Below are 14,521 nucleotides of genomic sequence, written 5' to 3'. Positions count from 1 at the left end.
CGATGGGACATCTCACTTTACTTTATTTATTTATTTATTTATTTTCCCTTTATAGTGGTAAAAAATTAGCTGTTAGTAATACAAAATAGTGGAAAAGTGACGCGTCTTGTCTATTAACTGTCTCTGCTACTACCTAAATTTTGGTCTTTCTACGGTCAGATCCAAAGTCGGGATAAAGGAAAACAATGTAGTTTAGTTTAGGATTATGAAAATGGAGATAACTATCTATTCATTTACTGCTGGATTTGATGGAAGAGTGGTTGTTAATGTGGTCAAACGAGGTGGGCCTACGTGGACTGAACCTTCGTTACTTAGTTGCAAGTTTGTGATTTGGACTTTAGTGGGTGGGGATGAGATTTTTATCTATATTTTATGTTGTTTTATTAACAACACTATTGTACCGATAAAGTAATAAGACACCAAAGAGAATAATAGAACTTGGATTCATCGCCTCTATACTGAATCCGTAGCAGTTGCATTGATTGCCACTCTTGAGAGATCGATCGATCGATGCAGGCAGAAGAAGGCAAACACAAAAGATTTTGGCGGGATTTTGTCTATTTCCAAATCCAAGCCGTGGATCGTGATGCGATGTTACTTTCTTAAGTAGCATCATTACTACTCCTATGAAACTAAACTAATAAATTTCAAGGCTAAAGGGAAGGAAGACTCGAAACTCGCGAAAGCCGAAGCAGTGGGAGAAGAGAAGTAAACGGAGGCATCTTTCCATTCTCTCCTTCCTGTTATTTTTATTTTTATTTTCTATTCTTCCAGTGGAAGGACGAGCTCAGCTTGGGCTTGGATCGCGTGCGACTGCTCTTTTGTGCGCGATACAGTCGTCTTCTTCTGTCTGGACGAATTGAGTCTTCCCGTCTTCCGTCGGATGCAATGCTGATAGGTTTGGATTGATCCCCCTTCTCTCTTCTCATCAGCCGAGAGGATTAGAAACCTCGGAATGCGATCATCGGCTTTCTAACTGTTTGTTCATATGGGTTTTCTTTCTTTTATTAAAAGATCGATCCTTTTCTTTTTCTTTTTTGTCCTTCTTCTTTTGAATCGGTGGGTTTTCAAATTCTTTGGTCTAATATTTGGATTCTCAGCTGTATAATGTTGATTTAGTTTTCTCATGAAATGCTGTTAATCTTTAAAATGTTCTTGGACTCCGTCACTATGAACTCAGTTATTTCGAAACATAGTCTAAGTTCCTTTTCTTTTGTTTTTATGCCAATATCTTAATCACCAATTTGCATCTCATTCGTTTTATATTGGGTAGTTTCTGGTTCTTCCCCTTCTAAGTTTTATACTAAGTCAACTTTTGGAAAGATTAAACTAATTGCAAGAGCTATGTAATTTACTTTGGCAGAGACCCCAACCTAAAAAGTTCCATAAATGATTGATTTTTCGAGATTAAGTCTTTTCTTCTTGTGAATAGTTCTTTGATGAAGACTGCTTCAGGAGTTGTTTTGTGATGCCCCCCCCCAAATCATCAATCCCTCCCTTTCCCATTGTTTCCTTTGTAACCACCGATTAGGATTGGAATCCGCGTCAACTCTTGTATTGAGAAGTCACATCTACTCGATTTGTTGGTTGGGCTACTCTGGAATCTTTTATTAATAACACGGAGATCACGTTGTGGTAGCGATATGTTACTCAGCTTTTGATGAGGTATATGTAAGCTGTCATGGATATGGTGGAGTGCTCGTCCGTGAGTAGTAGACCCTCAATATGCCGAGCTAGATTATTTACACCATAAAAAGGGCCTAGCTTTTCGTCCACTATTTTTCTTCTCTTTTGAGTAAAAAAAATTCTGCCTTTGAAGTTTACCCACTTTCTATCATTTTGTTTCAGAGCTATCCACTGTCTAAAATCAGATTCTTTTACATCAAACGATTAGGTAAGTGTCGATCGTAAAAAATCTGTCTACTTGTTATTCGGGATTTCTGCACAAGTATTTGAATCAGATGATGGATTTGATCGTTGTTCTGGCTTTTAGTTATATCATGTTGAATTTTTGGAATTGCATCCTACATTGTATCTTCACTATGTTGCATTCTTCAAGAAGCTATGAAGTTTTTATCCTTGAAAAACCAAAGTAGGGAAGTTATTACGTCTTCAGTTACTATGGACTTTCTCGATGGTGTTTCTAGATGAATGGTTATGAAGATCTCTACTTGATTACATTTTGAGGATTTATAGAGAGTAAACTGAGAAGCAATGTGCTAAAGAAATGATGATCATGAGGACATCTAGTTCTCAAAATCTTTAGCCCATCCTAATTTCTGTGCCTTTTCTATGCTTAGCACATCCAGATACATGCTAGGAATGCAGTCGGAGGATTTCATTTATATAAGTAATACCACCTAATTCAGTAAGGAGTCTTTTCATATGGGCATCACTGCTTGCTTTACATATATGAGCATCATAAATTTGACTACACATGAACCACTAAACTATCTTTTAAATCACTCTGCAAGAGTTGATTATATAGAATGTGTGATTATCTCTTTGACAAAATATATTCTTTTCAGGTTCATCTATTTTCTATATTTCACAAGATCTATGCTGGGTTTTTTCCAATAGGGCAGCATAGAACACAAGTTCTGGTGTTGCTGTATCATACAGTATTATCATCATGGGTTCCTGCGTGTCCACATCAAACAGAAGATGTAAATCTCGGAAATTCTCTCTTAGAGTCAGAAAATGCCGTGGAAAGGTTTCTGCGGCAATCCCTGATGCAACTGTTATCCGGATCAGCAATACAGGAGATTGTTTTACTCAGAGTGAGGTTATTCATGTTGAGACTTCGACAACCACTCAGCAGAGATCAGAGGTCTCAAATCTGATGTTCCATCTCACTCAGTTGCAATGGCATCATAGTCAGATGGCTACAGGAAATGGTATCTTAATTTCACATTTTTTACTTATGGTAGACATATCAGAAAGAGATGTAGGATTTTGATCACACACTGATAAAGAAACTCATCTAAAGCCATTAGATGTTATATAAATTGCCAATACAGATTTAGGCTTGTCATTTGGTTTCTATCAGTCAATATCTTGTTTTGTTCACTAGGAGTGCGCTCTGGTTTCCACCATCTGTCTATATCATGTGGATAGATTGCTTCAGTGTCATTTATGAGAGTAATAGAAGCCCATAACCATAACTTCAAAGAGAGGAATCTGTACAATATGCAGATTAACATTCCATTCAGATTCTAAAAATGCCCTGCTGCAAGCCAAATAAGACAGATTCAGAAAATACATATTTCTTGTGTTGGATTAAGTCGATCAACACGCTGATCTAGTATAAGTTATTTTCTTTTTTATCCTTCTTATTACTGTCTGAAATTCGTAGTCCCATAATTACTAATTTGAGCTTGACATGATTGCAGTAGTGTGTGAAGAAGAAGCATGGTTTGATTCCGTCAGTGTTCTTGAGTCTGATTCCGATGAAGATTTTTCTAGTGTCAATGGGGGTATAGGTTTGCCTGACATTTTCAGTTAATCTAATCACTTGTCATTCTTACCCAGATTGTCAAACTTATTTTTTTGGTGTTCATTACTTGCAGACCCTCTCCCTGCTGTAACCAATGCAATTGGCACAAAACTGTTGCTGTCCGAAGAAACTTCATGTTTTGTGGATGCTGTACATAACTTCGAGGAGTTTTTTGATTGCTGCCCGGTAGCTCTTGCTGTTGAAGAGTACCTTAAAAGAGATATAGGTAGAAGACAAAAGTTTTTGCATGAAGATGAAATCCGAGAACCCAACACATCCAAAACCATACACCCAGAAGGCCATAGCATATCTGTTCCAAAGGTTGAGGAGGAAAATGGTAGAACTAAAGGCACAGAAAATGTTACAAAGTTAAAAAATGTTGAAGACTTGGCTGGTAACTTTAAAGATTTAAAAGAAGATAGTCATGACAGACAAGAAAAAGCTGTTACATCATCTTGCACACCTCGGCTAGTTCTTTCTGGAAATTCTAGCAGCAAAATCCAACCAATTTCTAGTGATAGCCCACGATGTCAAAAGAGAAAGTCAGCGGTTATTAGGCTTTCATTCAAGAGAAGATCCTATGATGGAGATGAAACTACCGAAATCAGTGAGTTCTTTGAAATATTCTGTATTTCTGCTTTCCAGTAGATAGCATGTTTTGGTCAGTATGAGAGTAACAAGTATTGAGAATGGGATTCACTGAAGCTATACACTATCTAACCATACAACTTTTCATGAGTTCAGCAATAATCTATGATTTGCAGAGATTCCTCATTAACTGTGTTGGTGAGTATCTGTTAAAACAATATCATTAACAAGATTAGTTTTAACTTTTAACTAGCTACCTGGAAACTTTTTCATGTAATATTATTTCAGACAAGACCAAAGTAATCTGTTGTTTGTTGGCTACAACAACTTATCAATTTCCTGTATGTGACATACAATTTCACCTTTGTCCAATAGGTGCTTCTAGAAGATATCTGTATCGTCCTAGAGCGGGGTTATCTGTCCCTTGTTCTGGAGGGGACAAATCAACACAAGGATGTTGGTCCATTCTGGAACCTTCATCCTTCAAACTTCGAGGGAAGAGCTACTTCAGGCAAGAATGACTTGATAAGCTCATCTTTGTCGTTATACTGCGTGAATATACTTTTATGTCATGTAACTGTGTTGGTGTATTCTGAAACTTCATTTGTTTCTCTGCAGAGATAAAAAGAAATATCCTGCTCCAAACCAATCCCCATATATCCCTATTGGTGTTGATTTATTTTTGTGCCCCCGGAAGATAAATCATGTTGCCCAATACATTGAGCTTCCATCTGTAAAGGCACATGAGAATGTTCCCGCCCTACTCATTGTAAATATTCAGGTGATTTTCATACTAAGCTTGAAGTTTTGGTCAACTACACTGGAAATGTTGCATGTCAAGTTTGACTATTCATTATGCCATCATAATGCATTGCTTTTGACAGATGCCTACGTATCCTACCGCAATGTTCCTTGGTGATAGTGATGGGGAAGGAGTAAGTCTAGTTTTATATTTCAGAGTCTCAGAGAACTTTGATAAAGAGATTTCTCTTCAGTTTCAGGATTCTATTAAGGTAAACTGCTTATCAGCCTAGAATAAATATTTCACATTGTTAGGCAGTTTCCCAGAGAAGCTACCTCCAAACTGATATTATCTGGTCCTCTGCAGAGATTTATCAGCGATGAAATTGAGAAGGTTAAAGGATTTCCATTAGACTCCAATGTTCCTTATAGGGAGAGATTGAAAATACTGGCTGGATTAGTGAATCCAGAGGATCTACGTCTAAGTGCTGCAGAAAGGAAGCTTGTACATGCTTATAATGAAAAGCCAGTCCTTTCACGCCCGCAACACAACTTTTACATGGTAAAGAAGCTAGAAAGGCTACAGATTAGTATGCTTAGTATTTCAATTCAATGATGCAGTATCCAGTCGTCTGCTTAGAAGTAGCATGTGCATGAGGTTATGTTATTTATAATCCTGTGTTGATTATATACAGGGTCCAAATTATTTTGAGATTGACCTAGATGTACATCGGTTTAGCTTCATATCAAGGAAAGGGCTTGAAGCATTTAGGGAGCGTCTTAAAGATGGCATACTTGATCTTGGTTTAACTATCCAGGTATAATGCTTATTAATGCACCTTTGATCTTCCTTTCAATTCCCTATAGTCTGTTAAACAAGAATTAACAGGAATAGTCTTTATAGTGAGAGTTATAAGATGTTCTCTGGCCTTGTGAAGAGTATCATGCTCAAGAGTTCTAAGAATTAACAAGGTTTTAGTATCCAGGTGTAATGCTTAAGATGTTCCAATTTCCTCCTAAAAGAAACTATACCTATCGTATTAATATGAGCTCTAAGCTTGCACTCTTGATATTATTCTTTTAAAAACCTGTCTTGGTTGTTAAGTGCTTCATTACAAGCCTACTCGTCGCAAACCAACGCAGGCACAAAAGCAGGAAGAACTACCAGAACAAGTCTTATGTTGTGTGAGGCTGAACAAGATTGATTTTGTCGATCATGGACAGATACCGACACTCGTGGCACTAGATGATGACTGACATCCACATCAAAATTTTGCTTTAGCTTTCTATTAGTCATGGGAGGATGCTGCCTTTCTTACACCACACCACGATGACAGCTGGATGGACGGACGGACGGATCCGTCCGACGGAGAACAGAGCTAACTTGCTCTCTGGACTTATAAAGAATTAAGTTACCTGGACGAGGAAAATGTTCTGACATTGAGCCCTCCTGTCTAAGCATCTGGATGGTCCTTAATGGAACTAATTTAAAGAGATCATCCCTACTAATTTAGGCACACTACATCTATCCCCTCATTGATGTCTTTACAATTTTCACTCGTGTACCTGATGTGTTTACTAAATGCTGATGTATACGCAAATCAGGAACAACTGTAAAAAGATGGGTGGGTTTTCTGCTTGTAATAAAGTAAGAAAAGTACCATTTGATTTTTTGTTACTATCTGGCACTCTGTCAAGCTGCAGTTTGCAAGTTAAAGGAGAATCAGCATTTGGAATGATACTTTCATCTATAATATTTAAGTCCATCTAAGATTCGATCTCTTTGGACTCAATATAGAGCAGATCAACAGAAGCATTAATAGTTACATACCAATTTAGTTCCTTTTTTTTGGTATTATTGGAAGAGCGTTCATACCAAAGTCTTAAATCTATAGAAAGAAGAAAAAGAAAAGGGCTCGTACAAATATCAGTCTGAGAATATGATACCCTGACCATATCTTAAGAGGAGGAATTTGGAGCACCTGGAAGAAGGAAAAAGAAATATTGTACACCTTTTCTCATTCATTCATCTTTTTCTTTTCAGTATTGTCAAACAAACAAGCTAAGGATTTATACTTACAGCCTCAAAAAATATCAATACAAGAGTACGACAATGCACTTCCACCAGCAACAACCACAACAGCAATCAAGCGTTCCGTTATACCTATATGATTCTCCATTCAACTCTATTTAGTTTAAGATTCTCCACTCTTGCCACCACTGTTTATGCTTCTGCTTCTTTTTGATGCATCTTGGACTTGAATGCATTAATTCAAATATCCTGATGAGGAAAGAATCACATCATATGTGCAGCAGTGCAACTTCTTGGTCAGATAGAACAATACTTTGTAACATTTACAAAGAGCTGCAGCTTTCTAACCAATATCTCGTTCTGCTGCCATTTCAATGATTGAACAGAAGCCTCCTAAATCTGCATACTATGTTTTTTTTTTCCCTTCATGTACTCACTCAAAAATCCATTTTCATGCAAAGCACGCAGAAACAAAGCAACTAAACTATCCATTTTTCTTCTTTCATCTGATGAATAATGACAGGTTGTTGAATGGCATTTCTCAAGTCACTTTCACTTATTGAGATTTGATTATTATTAGAACTGGGATTGATTGCTTTTGGTCGTACGATGCTTGTTGCGGCAGCCAAACTTGTAGAATTGTGGCTGCTACTCCTAGCTGCTGGCACATCGTGGTTATGTTTTCCTTCGTATGTCGTTAAAACAGCTTTTCTATCTGTCGAAGCCCTTTCTATGTGTTTCCTAACATTGCATCCCACATTGGTGCACTTGTAGTAACTCCTGCACATCACAAAAGGAAATCTCATCAATGTAATGTTGGTAATCTAATACTTTGTTATGCCAACAAAGGAAAGGGGAAAAAACCAGTTAATGAGTCATGGGAGTGTATAAATATACATATTAAAGGAAACACATGGCTTAGTGGTTTTGAGTTAATATCAAATGGATCAAATTCTAACATCAGCCAAAATTCGATAGAATGTGGTACCCAAAATGCAACTTCAGCCATCAGTTTCATATGTTAGATTTTAATTAGCATAATAGTTCATGATAACACTCATTCCACTGAAACCTGAATTCAGTTGGACTGCATCTAAGATCTGAATAAGCAAAACAGAAGACAATGAACAAAAAAGTTTATACCTTGGATGGGGATTTCCTTTCACAACTTTCTGCCCATATTTGCGCCACCTATAACCATCATCTAGAAGATCAATTTCGCTCGTTGTTTGTACAATAATCTTCGGCTCGGTCACTGTTTTGTGAGGGGTTGATTCCTTAACTCCCATATCCATGTTCCTGTTCAAGCAAAGAGATTTTTTTCAGAGACCGTGCTACATAAGAATTATTTGTTTTACTAACTCCATGAATTGATAACCTTCTTTTCGTATCAGGCTTGCTATCTCCCTCATCTGTTGCAGCTTCAGTATCATCCACTTCCTCGCCTTCGCTTGAACCTGACAAGCTTTCAGATGCTCCTCTTTTGGATGTGGTATCACTTGATCCAGGACAATCTTGCGCGATATCACCATCCTTGCTACGCCTACTCTGTGGCGGCCGCTGATGACTGTGCTGACCCTTGTAGATTATCTCCGTTATATGTCCGTCATGCGAACGCTCAACCTTCTTCTTGACTGGGCATTTTGGGTAAGTACATTTATAGTAGCTCCGGGGAAACTCACCACCCTTCACCTGCTTCTGCCCATACTTCCTCCAATTGTATCCATCATTAGCAGGCTTATCGACGATAAGAGTTGTCGGCTGATGTTGCCTACTGAACTGAAAACTGTTAGGAGAATTGAAGATTGCATTATCGAATGAGATGGGCGGCATCTGATGATGGATTGAAGACATATGAGCAGCAAAGTCAGCCGAGCTTGTTGTTGCCTGTGTTTGAGAAGTTGGATATTCTGGTTGAAGAAATCCATATGAATATGAGTTGGCGGGTTGTTGGTGGGGGAATTCGTACAGGCCCTGCATAGTTATGGATCAGCCAAGTTAAGTTAAAATGCTCGACTTCTTTCCAGAATAACATACAAAAAGAGAGAGATTTTGATCCAAAAGAGAATAAAAAATTGAATAAAATAGCCCAATTGCAAGATTTATTTTGATCCATTTCACAATTGTTCATGCAACAATTTCATCAAACACTTAAAGCTTTACGGAAGAAGATATCAATCTCATTTGAATCATTTCAATAAACACAGTAAATTATCTTTATAGGAAACAAAATCCAATCCATGAACTAGCATACAACATCAAACCGCTCAAAACATCCCTATATTTAATCATTCACCTTTTAACTTATAATTAGCAGGAGAAAAACTAAATAATAATCGATTTTTTAGAGCAACGACTCACCGAACTGGGCGAGAACAAGGTCCCTGGAGATCCAAGAAACCCAGTGGAGCTAATCCCAGGCGACATCATAAAGGACGGCGAATGCGTGGACGCTATGCTCTGCCTCGAAGTAAACCCTATCTCTCTAGCCGTCGCCAAATCATCCGCCGGAGAAACCATTGATCCGGTCATGAGCTGGGAGAAGGAGAAGTACTCCAACTCGTGGTCATCGGGGAAGAAGCTCGACGGCGGCGGCGCCGCCTTCGTAGCTCCGTTTTCGCCCTCTGGCATTGAGAAAAGAGAGGTTGGGTTGGGGGGGGGGGTAAGGAAACGGGAAAAAGATGCTTCCTTTTTTTGGTCTTTTAGGTTGAGTTTTCTATTTGCGGTTTCCGACCGGCCGACCGTTGATGGATTTGATTGGATGTTTTCGGTTTTGTCTTGGAAAATTGAAACGTCAACGCTCGTGGGAGTTAAAACTCCCTCCAAATCAATCTTTAAGATATAGGCGTTGACTTTGGAATGATTAAGATATACTACAAGCAATACCCCTTCGCAAGTTTCAAGTGACAGGAATGATCTTTACGAATTTAGCATTTGACGAATAAAATATAATATAATATAATATAATATTAGGAGGAGACAAATTTGTAGTGTTAGTTTAGCTATATAGAGGTCTTAATATTAGGCCAAATTTACTTATATTTTCTTGAAAGAAGTTGAGAGCTAATCTATGGTTCTGCTAACTTAGTTGCTCCCATTAGCTATAGGTAATGTGCGATCGATGCTTCTTTTGTATTATAAATTTATAAATGGTGCTTTATTTTGCTAGCTCTGAGCTGCATCATTACATCCTTCCAACAATGCTGGTGCTAATTGTGGAGGACCAGTACTAGTTTCTTCTTCTTTTGGCTTTCTATTATGTAGTGCTTGGAAATTGGAACTGACCCAATAAAGACATAGGGTCAAAGAAAGCCAATCACCAAAGACTCTTTAAACATTCACTTAGAAAACTACTTTAATATGTTCTATTCACTAATCCCAGAGTAACATTACAAGAAGAACAAAATTTGATACCACACTAATTCTCCAAAAAAATTGTGGTATCTAAAGGTGTAAATGAGCTGTAGAAAATAATGTTAAAAAAGCGTGTCTTGATGAGGATATTTATTATGCTTCTTTCAATGGTGTTGGCAAAGAGATAAACACATCGCCTTAGATGTCTTTTTCTTTGCTAATTTTTTTCCTTTTTTCTCCAACGCAAAGTCTTCAATGGGATTTCGCGTGCCTGCGGATGCAATCTCTATCATATCTTGTAACAATTGGTGCATTTTTTAACAAAAAGAAAAAGAAAAAGAAAAAGAAAAGAAGAATGAAGTCTTAATAATTATAATAATATTTGGTCCGCATAGTAATCCAAGAAAGATTGAGCTAGAGGGCGTGATTAAGATCTACCAACATATGAATAATATCAAATTGGTTATTAATAGTGATGGAAAATATAGGAAAATAGGTAGCTTATCTTGAATGCTAAGATATAAAAAAAGCATGCATTCACACTATAAAATACGAATTTTAGGGTAGAGTGCATAAAAGATATTCAGAGTATATGCAAATTCAAGTCTTTTCATGGGCCTACAGAGTACGAACGGAGGAAAAAAGTGAAAGATAAAAATAAAATCTGGGATTTGCTTCTGTCTAAAAGACCATTTAATCCTTCCCCTAGACTTTGAATCTGTTGGACTATGTCTTGTAGTAGGAAGCTTGACGGTATTAGGAGAATCATGACCGTATTGTAGAATGACATCCTATTATAGTTCTTCTACTTACGCATGTGATACCAGCAGAGTGTTGCAATGTGGGCTTCTGGATCAACTGGCTCATTGCATGAACAATTCTGAAGGCCGACAAGATGATCGCCCCAAAATATGAATGCAGGCTGCTCATACTTTGGTTTCGTAGAAGTAAGTCGATGAGACTGCCAAGCCCTCGACGTCATAAGTGCGAACGAGCCGCTGCCTCTTCCCCGATGACTCCATCCAGCAGAACTCTAGATGGAAGGATTGTGATTGTGCAACACTCTTGCCAACGTCAGATGGGCAACCAATGTACATTCCTCCAGGTAGCAATGTCATCTGGAATCCTCCATCAAAGACAACCAAGTTGTTGTTTACTGTTCCAGTCCAATGAACATTGGTTGTCGTGCTACTCCCTCTGCTGGTCGATGTAATGTCCTACATGAGTATTAAAAGGAACTTTGGTTATCTGTACAAGAAATTATGAGTTCAGCATACCAGGGAAAGATCATCCTAGTTACTATGAACTTGAAACTATTTGTTAGCAAGGCTTGTGTAAAAGTAAAGCATAAGTGTAACCCTGGTAAATAGAAGCAAGTAGTGCTTTCTATATGCCCGACGAATATTGCAAACATCCATAAAGATCTGGTTCGACATGTTCACAAGAGTTACAGTCATAATCTGACATTTCCTAAAGCTCTCATTTGTCAGGATTTATCCATGAGCATCAATGTTGCATTTTCAACTTTTTCATGTATTGCGAATGTTGTATTTTCTTTTCTCTCTGTGATGCTCGATTTCTTCTGGTAGTAAACATATACCACATAATTTGGGCTTTAAAGAAGGTATAACAGAAAAGGTGAATAGAAACATAAGCACACCTGAATTAACCGACCCTTATCCATTTCAAGCAAAGCAATTGTATCAGCCTCAGCTGCTGTTGCTCCATAAACGCCACTTCGTTTAGTTATGGAGTGACCCTCCCATCGCCCAAGTAGTGGAGTTATTCTATCTAGTTTGTCCTGCTGGTAATAGCAAAAAAGAAAAAAGAAAAGAGAAGGTAAGGAGGACCCACGATCCACAATAAAATGTTCTGAGCTGGCAGTTTGTTTAGCAAACAGAAGCCAACTTTGCACACAACAGCTGCATAACCGCTTATAATGCAATGATGCATTTAAAAATATAGTATATCATAAGATATCTAACCAGGTTCTAATTCTGGAAAATGTGGCCACATATACTAACCTCAATGTCAGAAAACGAAGAAATAAATGGTGCCTCATCTCCTGGTTCTTCAACAAAAACAAGAAGCGTGTCAAGAACTCCTTTTGGGTCCAGTATGTGAAAAGCTCTTGCTCGCCTCTTTCTCCTGAGAGAATAAAGGCAACTCTCACAAACAATGGATGGCCGACGAGAAGGTATCTTCAAGTTTCTGGAAGAATAAGTTATAAGTCATAGAATATACTGGTTTTCATGGACTGAAATCTTGGTTGCTGCAGGAAAATAATTACTTGGGATATTCTTCACCAGTGTCATCTTCTCCAAGCACACCAGCTCGAAGGACAGTCTCTAGCATCCCAGCAGTCTGGTACCTCAGAGAAAATGCTTTCTCTTTAGGGAAGAATCCAATCTGCACATTCAACAGAGCAGTGATGAAAAAAAAAAAAAAGAATGGAAATATGGGGAATTTAACAGCTGGAAGTAGACAGATGAACAAAGTTAGTGTTTTCCAGTGCTTCCAGTATATATTCCGTGTCACCTGTTGATATTTGTCAACAGTAAACATGTTAGTCTCTTTGATTTTGTACTCCATCCATTCAGATTCAGCATCATCATCCACGAATGTTCTGGAAGGAGGCTGCTTAATGTACAACCTACAAAATTGAAATATGACTAACTAGGGATCCAAGTTTCTTTATGTTGAAAGATCAGGTTAACTTGACAATGCTATCCTTAATAAGCATTTTAAAGAAGTGTAGAAGAAATTGTAAGCAAACATCAATCAACTTCTAAGTGGAATTAAAGATGAACAAAGTACGTTACTAAAGGTATACATTTCCTGCATTTAACATGCCTACCAAGCTTGGAAAGCACAATTTTACAGAAGACACAATGCTCCCACGTGCATTGATCTTCTATGATCACACAGTCAACTAAAAACACTTGAATTACACCATTGAATAAGGCATAAAGCTTAAAAGAGCCAAAAGGATTACAATTTTGACCACAATGTGTGTGTGTGTGTGTGTGTGTGTATGATTAGCGAGAAAAGACAGCGCTTTATCAAGCATAAGATAAGTGACTGAAGTTAAACAATCTCACGTTTGAATGAGGCTGATAAGTTCATTCTCTCCATAAGAGCTCGCCGAAAGCTTCGTGCTCACATTCTGCAACAAATTCCCATGGGCGTCGAATTGCTGCAAACCCAAAAGCCAAAACCAATTACAAGAAATTAAATTTGGAGACAAAACAGGGTAAAAGCATAGAGCTTGTGAATACTAACGTAGAAGGAACCATTCCATTTCCCCAAATTAAGCTCGATGAACCGGTTCAAGACGTCAATGCCCATGGACTTCTCGCCCGGCCCCAGCTCCATCACGGAATAAGGCTTCTCTGCTGCTCGAATTCCTCGACTATGGCTTCTAAAGGATCGGATTTGGAGCTCGATGCCACTCTTTGGATTAGAAGAACGAACTAATTTAGACGATATGGGAGTCAAAAGATGGTGCCTTTCGACAAAATTCGACCTCGATTTCGAGTAACTCAAAGGAATTCCCCTGGTGCAGTTAGGAATTAGGGTTTCCGCCATGTGAGCAGTTTCAGCGGGAGAGCTTGCAGCTACCGCGTGCTTTAAAACCTTATCCCATTCCTTCGTGTTGCTAAATGATTCGCTTGTTATACCCTATGATGCAGTCATAAAAATGTTTCTAAAAAGCTATTATACCTTGTTCCGTAGTCATTAATGATACAAGGAAAATTGGGGACTTTTGCATATATGCCAAAGGAAAAGACTAAACCATATTTTTCAAGATAATTCTTCACAAAGATTCTGCTGAGACGGAGGTTGTTAGTGCTATACACCTTTTAGCAACACTGAGAAATGACTGAAGAACATAATTGGATTCTGAAATTTTAATTAAAGTTTTGCGACAGCAAATTCTTATACGTTAGCAAAGTATTAAATCTTGCTAACTATGTGACTAACTGATTAATCGAAGGAGGGAACAAGGATTTTCGATTCGCTGGGTTAGATCTCTATCCTCTAATCTCCATTAGCTGACGTTTCTTTTGCCCATTGTGATAATTTATTGCCAGTTTATCAACAAAAAAAAGAAAAAGAAAAGAAAAACCATTCACAAAGAAAAGATTTACTGTTGGATTGAGGAATCCAGGATACTATTGCATACTTTCACGAGATGCAGAAAAATTACCCGCTATTACTAGTTGTCCCGAGCCTGGAAGAGAGATACGCAGCTGTCACAGAGGACTAAAGCACATTGTTTTCTCCTGCTTTCTCTCGATTACCAATGA

General features: G+C 38.0%; 3 protein-coding genes across 9 annotated transcripts; 1 reads left to right on the top strand and 2 right to left on the bottom strand.

Moving 5' to 3' along the window:
• The first annotated feature begins 388 nt into the window (after positions 1-388).
• LOC140796972 (uncharacterized) lies at positions 389-6,503 on the top strand. 5 transcript variants are annotated; one of them, XM_073150202.1, is made up of 10 exons: positions 389-898; positions 2,529-2,897; positions 3,393-3,476; positions 3,570-4,103; positions 4,460-4,595; positions 4,703-4,865; positions 4,969-5,097; positions 5,193-5,387; positions 5,521-5,643; positions 5,969-6,503. In XM_073150202.1, the coding sequence occupies exons 2-10, from the start codon at positions 2,633-2,635 to the stop codon at positions 6,080-6,082; spliced, it is 1,743 nt and encodes a 580-aa protein (XP_073006303.1). In that variant the 5' UTR covers positions 389-898; positions 2,529-2,632; the 3' UTR covers positions 6,083-6,503. The 5 variants fall into 5 exon arrangements, with proteins under 5 accessions (XP_073006303.1, XP_073006301.1, XP_073006304.1 ...); XM_073150200.1 differs by having other exon boundaries at positions 400-898; positions 3,393-3,482; XM_073150203.1 differs by lacking the exon at positions 389-898 and adding an exon at positions 1,639-1,894.
• A 313-nt stretch (positions 6,504-6,816) lies between these two features.
• On the bottom strand, positions 6,817-9,542 carry LOC140796639 (probable WRKY transcription factor 4). Its single transcript, XM_073149712.1, has 4 exons — positions 9,219-9,542; positions 8,236-8,831; positions 8,001-8,156; positions 6,817-7,637 (listed from the first exon to the last, which is right to left on the bottom strand). Exons 1-4 carry the CDS (start codon positions 9,486-9,488, stop codon positions 7,337-7,339), a joined length of 1,323 nt encoding a protein of 440 aa, XP_073005813.1. The 5' UTR covers positions 9,489-9,542; the 3' UTR covers positions 6,817-7,336.
• A 1,188-nt stretch (positions 9,543-10,730) lies between these two features.
• LOC140795961 (uncharacterized) lies at positions 10,731-13,900 on the bottom strand. 3 transcript variants are annotated; one of them, XM_073148788.1, is made up of 7 exons: positions 13,494-13,900; positions 13,313-13,407; positions 12,750-12,864; positions 12,502-12,620; positions 12,236-12,422; positions 11,872-12,015; positions 10,731-11,428 (listed from the first exon to the last, which is right to left on the bottom strand). In XM_073148788.1, exons 1-7 carry the CDS (start codon positions 13,797-13,799, stop codon positions 11,138-11,140), a joined length of 1,257 nt encoding a protein of 418 aa, XP_073004889.1. In that variant the 5' UTR covers positions 13,800-13,900; the 3' UTR covers positions 10,731-11,137. The 3 variants fall into 3 exon arrangements, with proteins under 3 accessions (XP_073004889.1, XP_073004891.1, XP_073004892.1); XM_073148790.1 differs by having other exon boundaries at positions 11,872-12,012; positions 13,494-13,889; XM_073148791.1 differs by having other exon boundaries at positions 12,236-12,359; positions 13,494-13,889.
• Positions 13,901-14,521: the final 621 nt, after the last annotated feature.

The sequence above is a fragment of the Typha latifolia genome, chromosome 10 (genome assembly GCF_019914945.1).
Source record: "Typha latifolia isolate L0001 chromosome 10, TyphaL0001v2, whole genome shotgun sequence".
NCBI classification, from domain to species: domain Eukaryota; kingdom Viridiplantae; phylum Streptophyta; class Magnoliopsida; order Poales; family Typhaceae; genus Typha; species Typha latifolia.
Note: the sequence above shows the minus strand (reverse complement) of the source record. Positions and strands in the feature narration are given on the sequence as shown.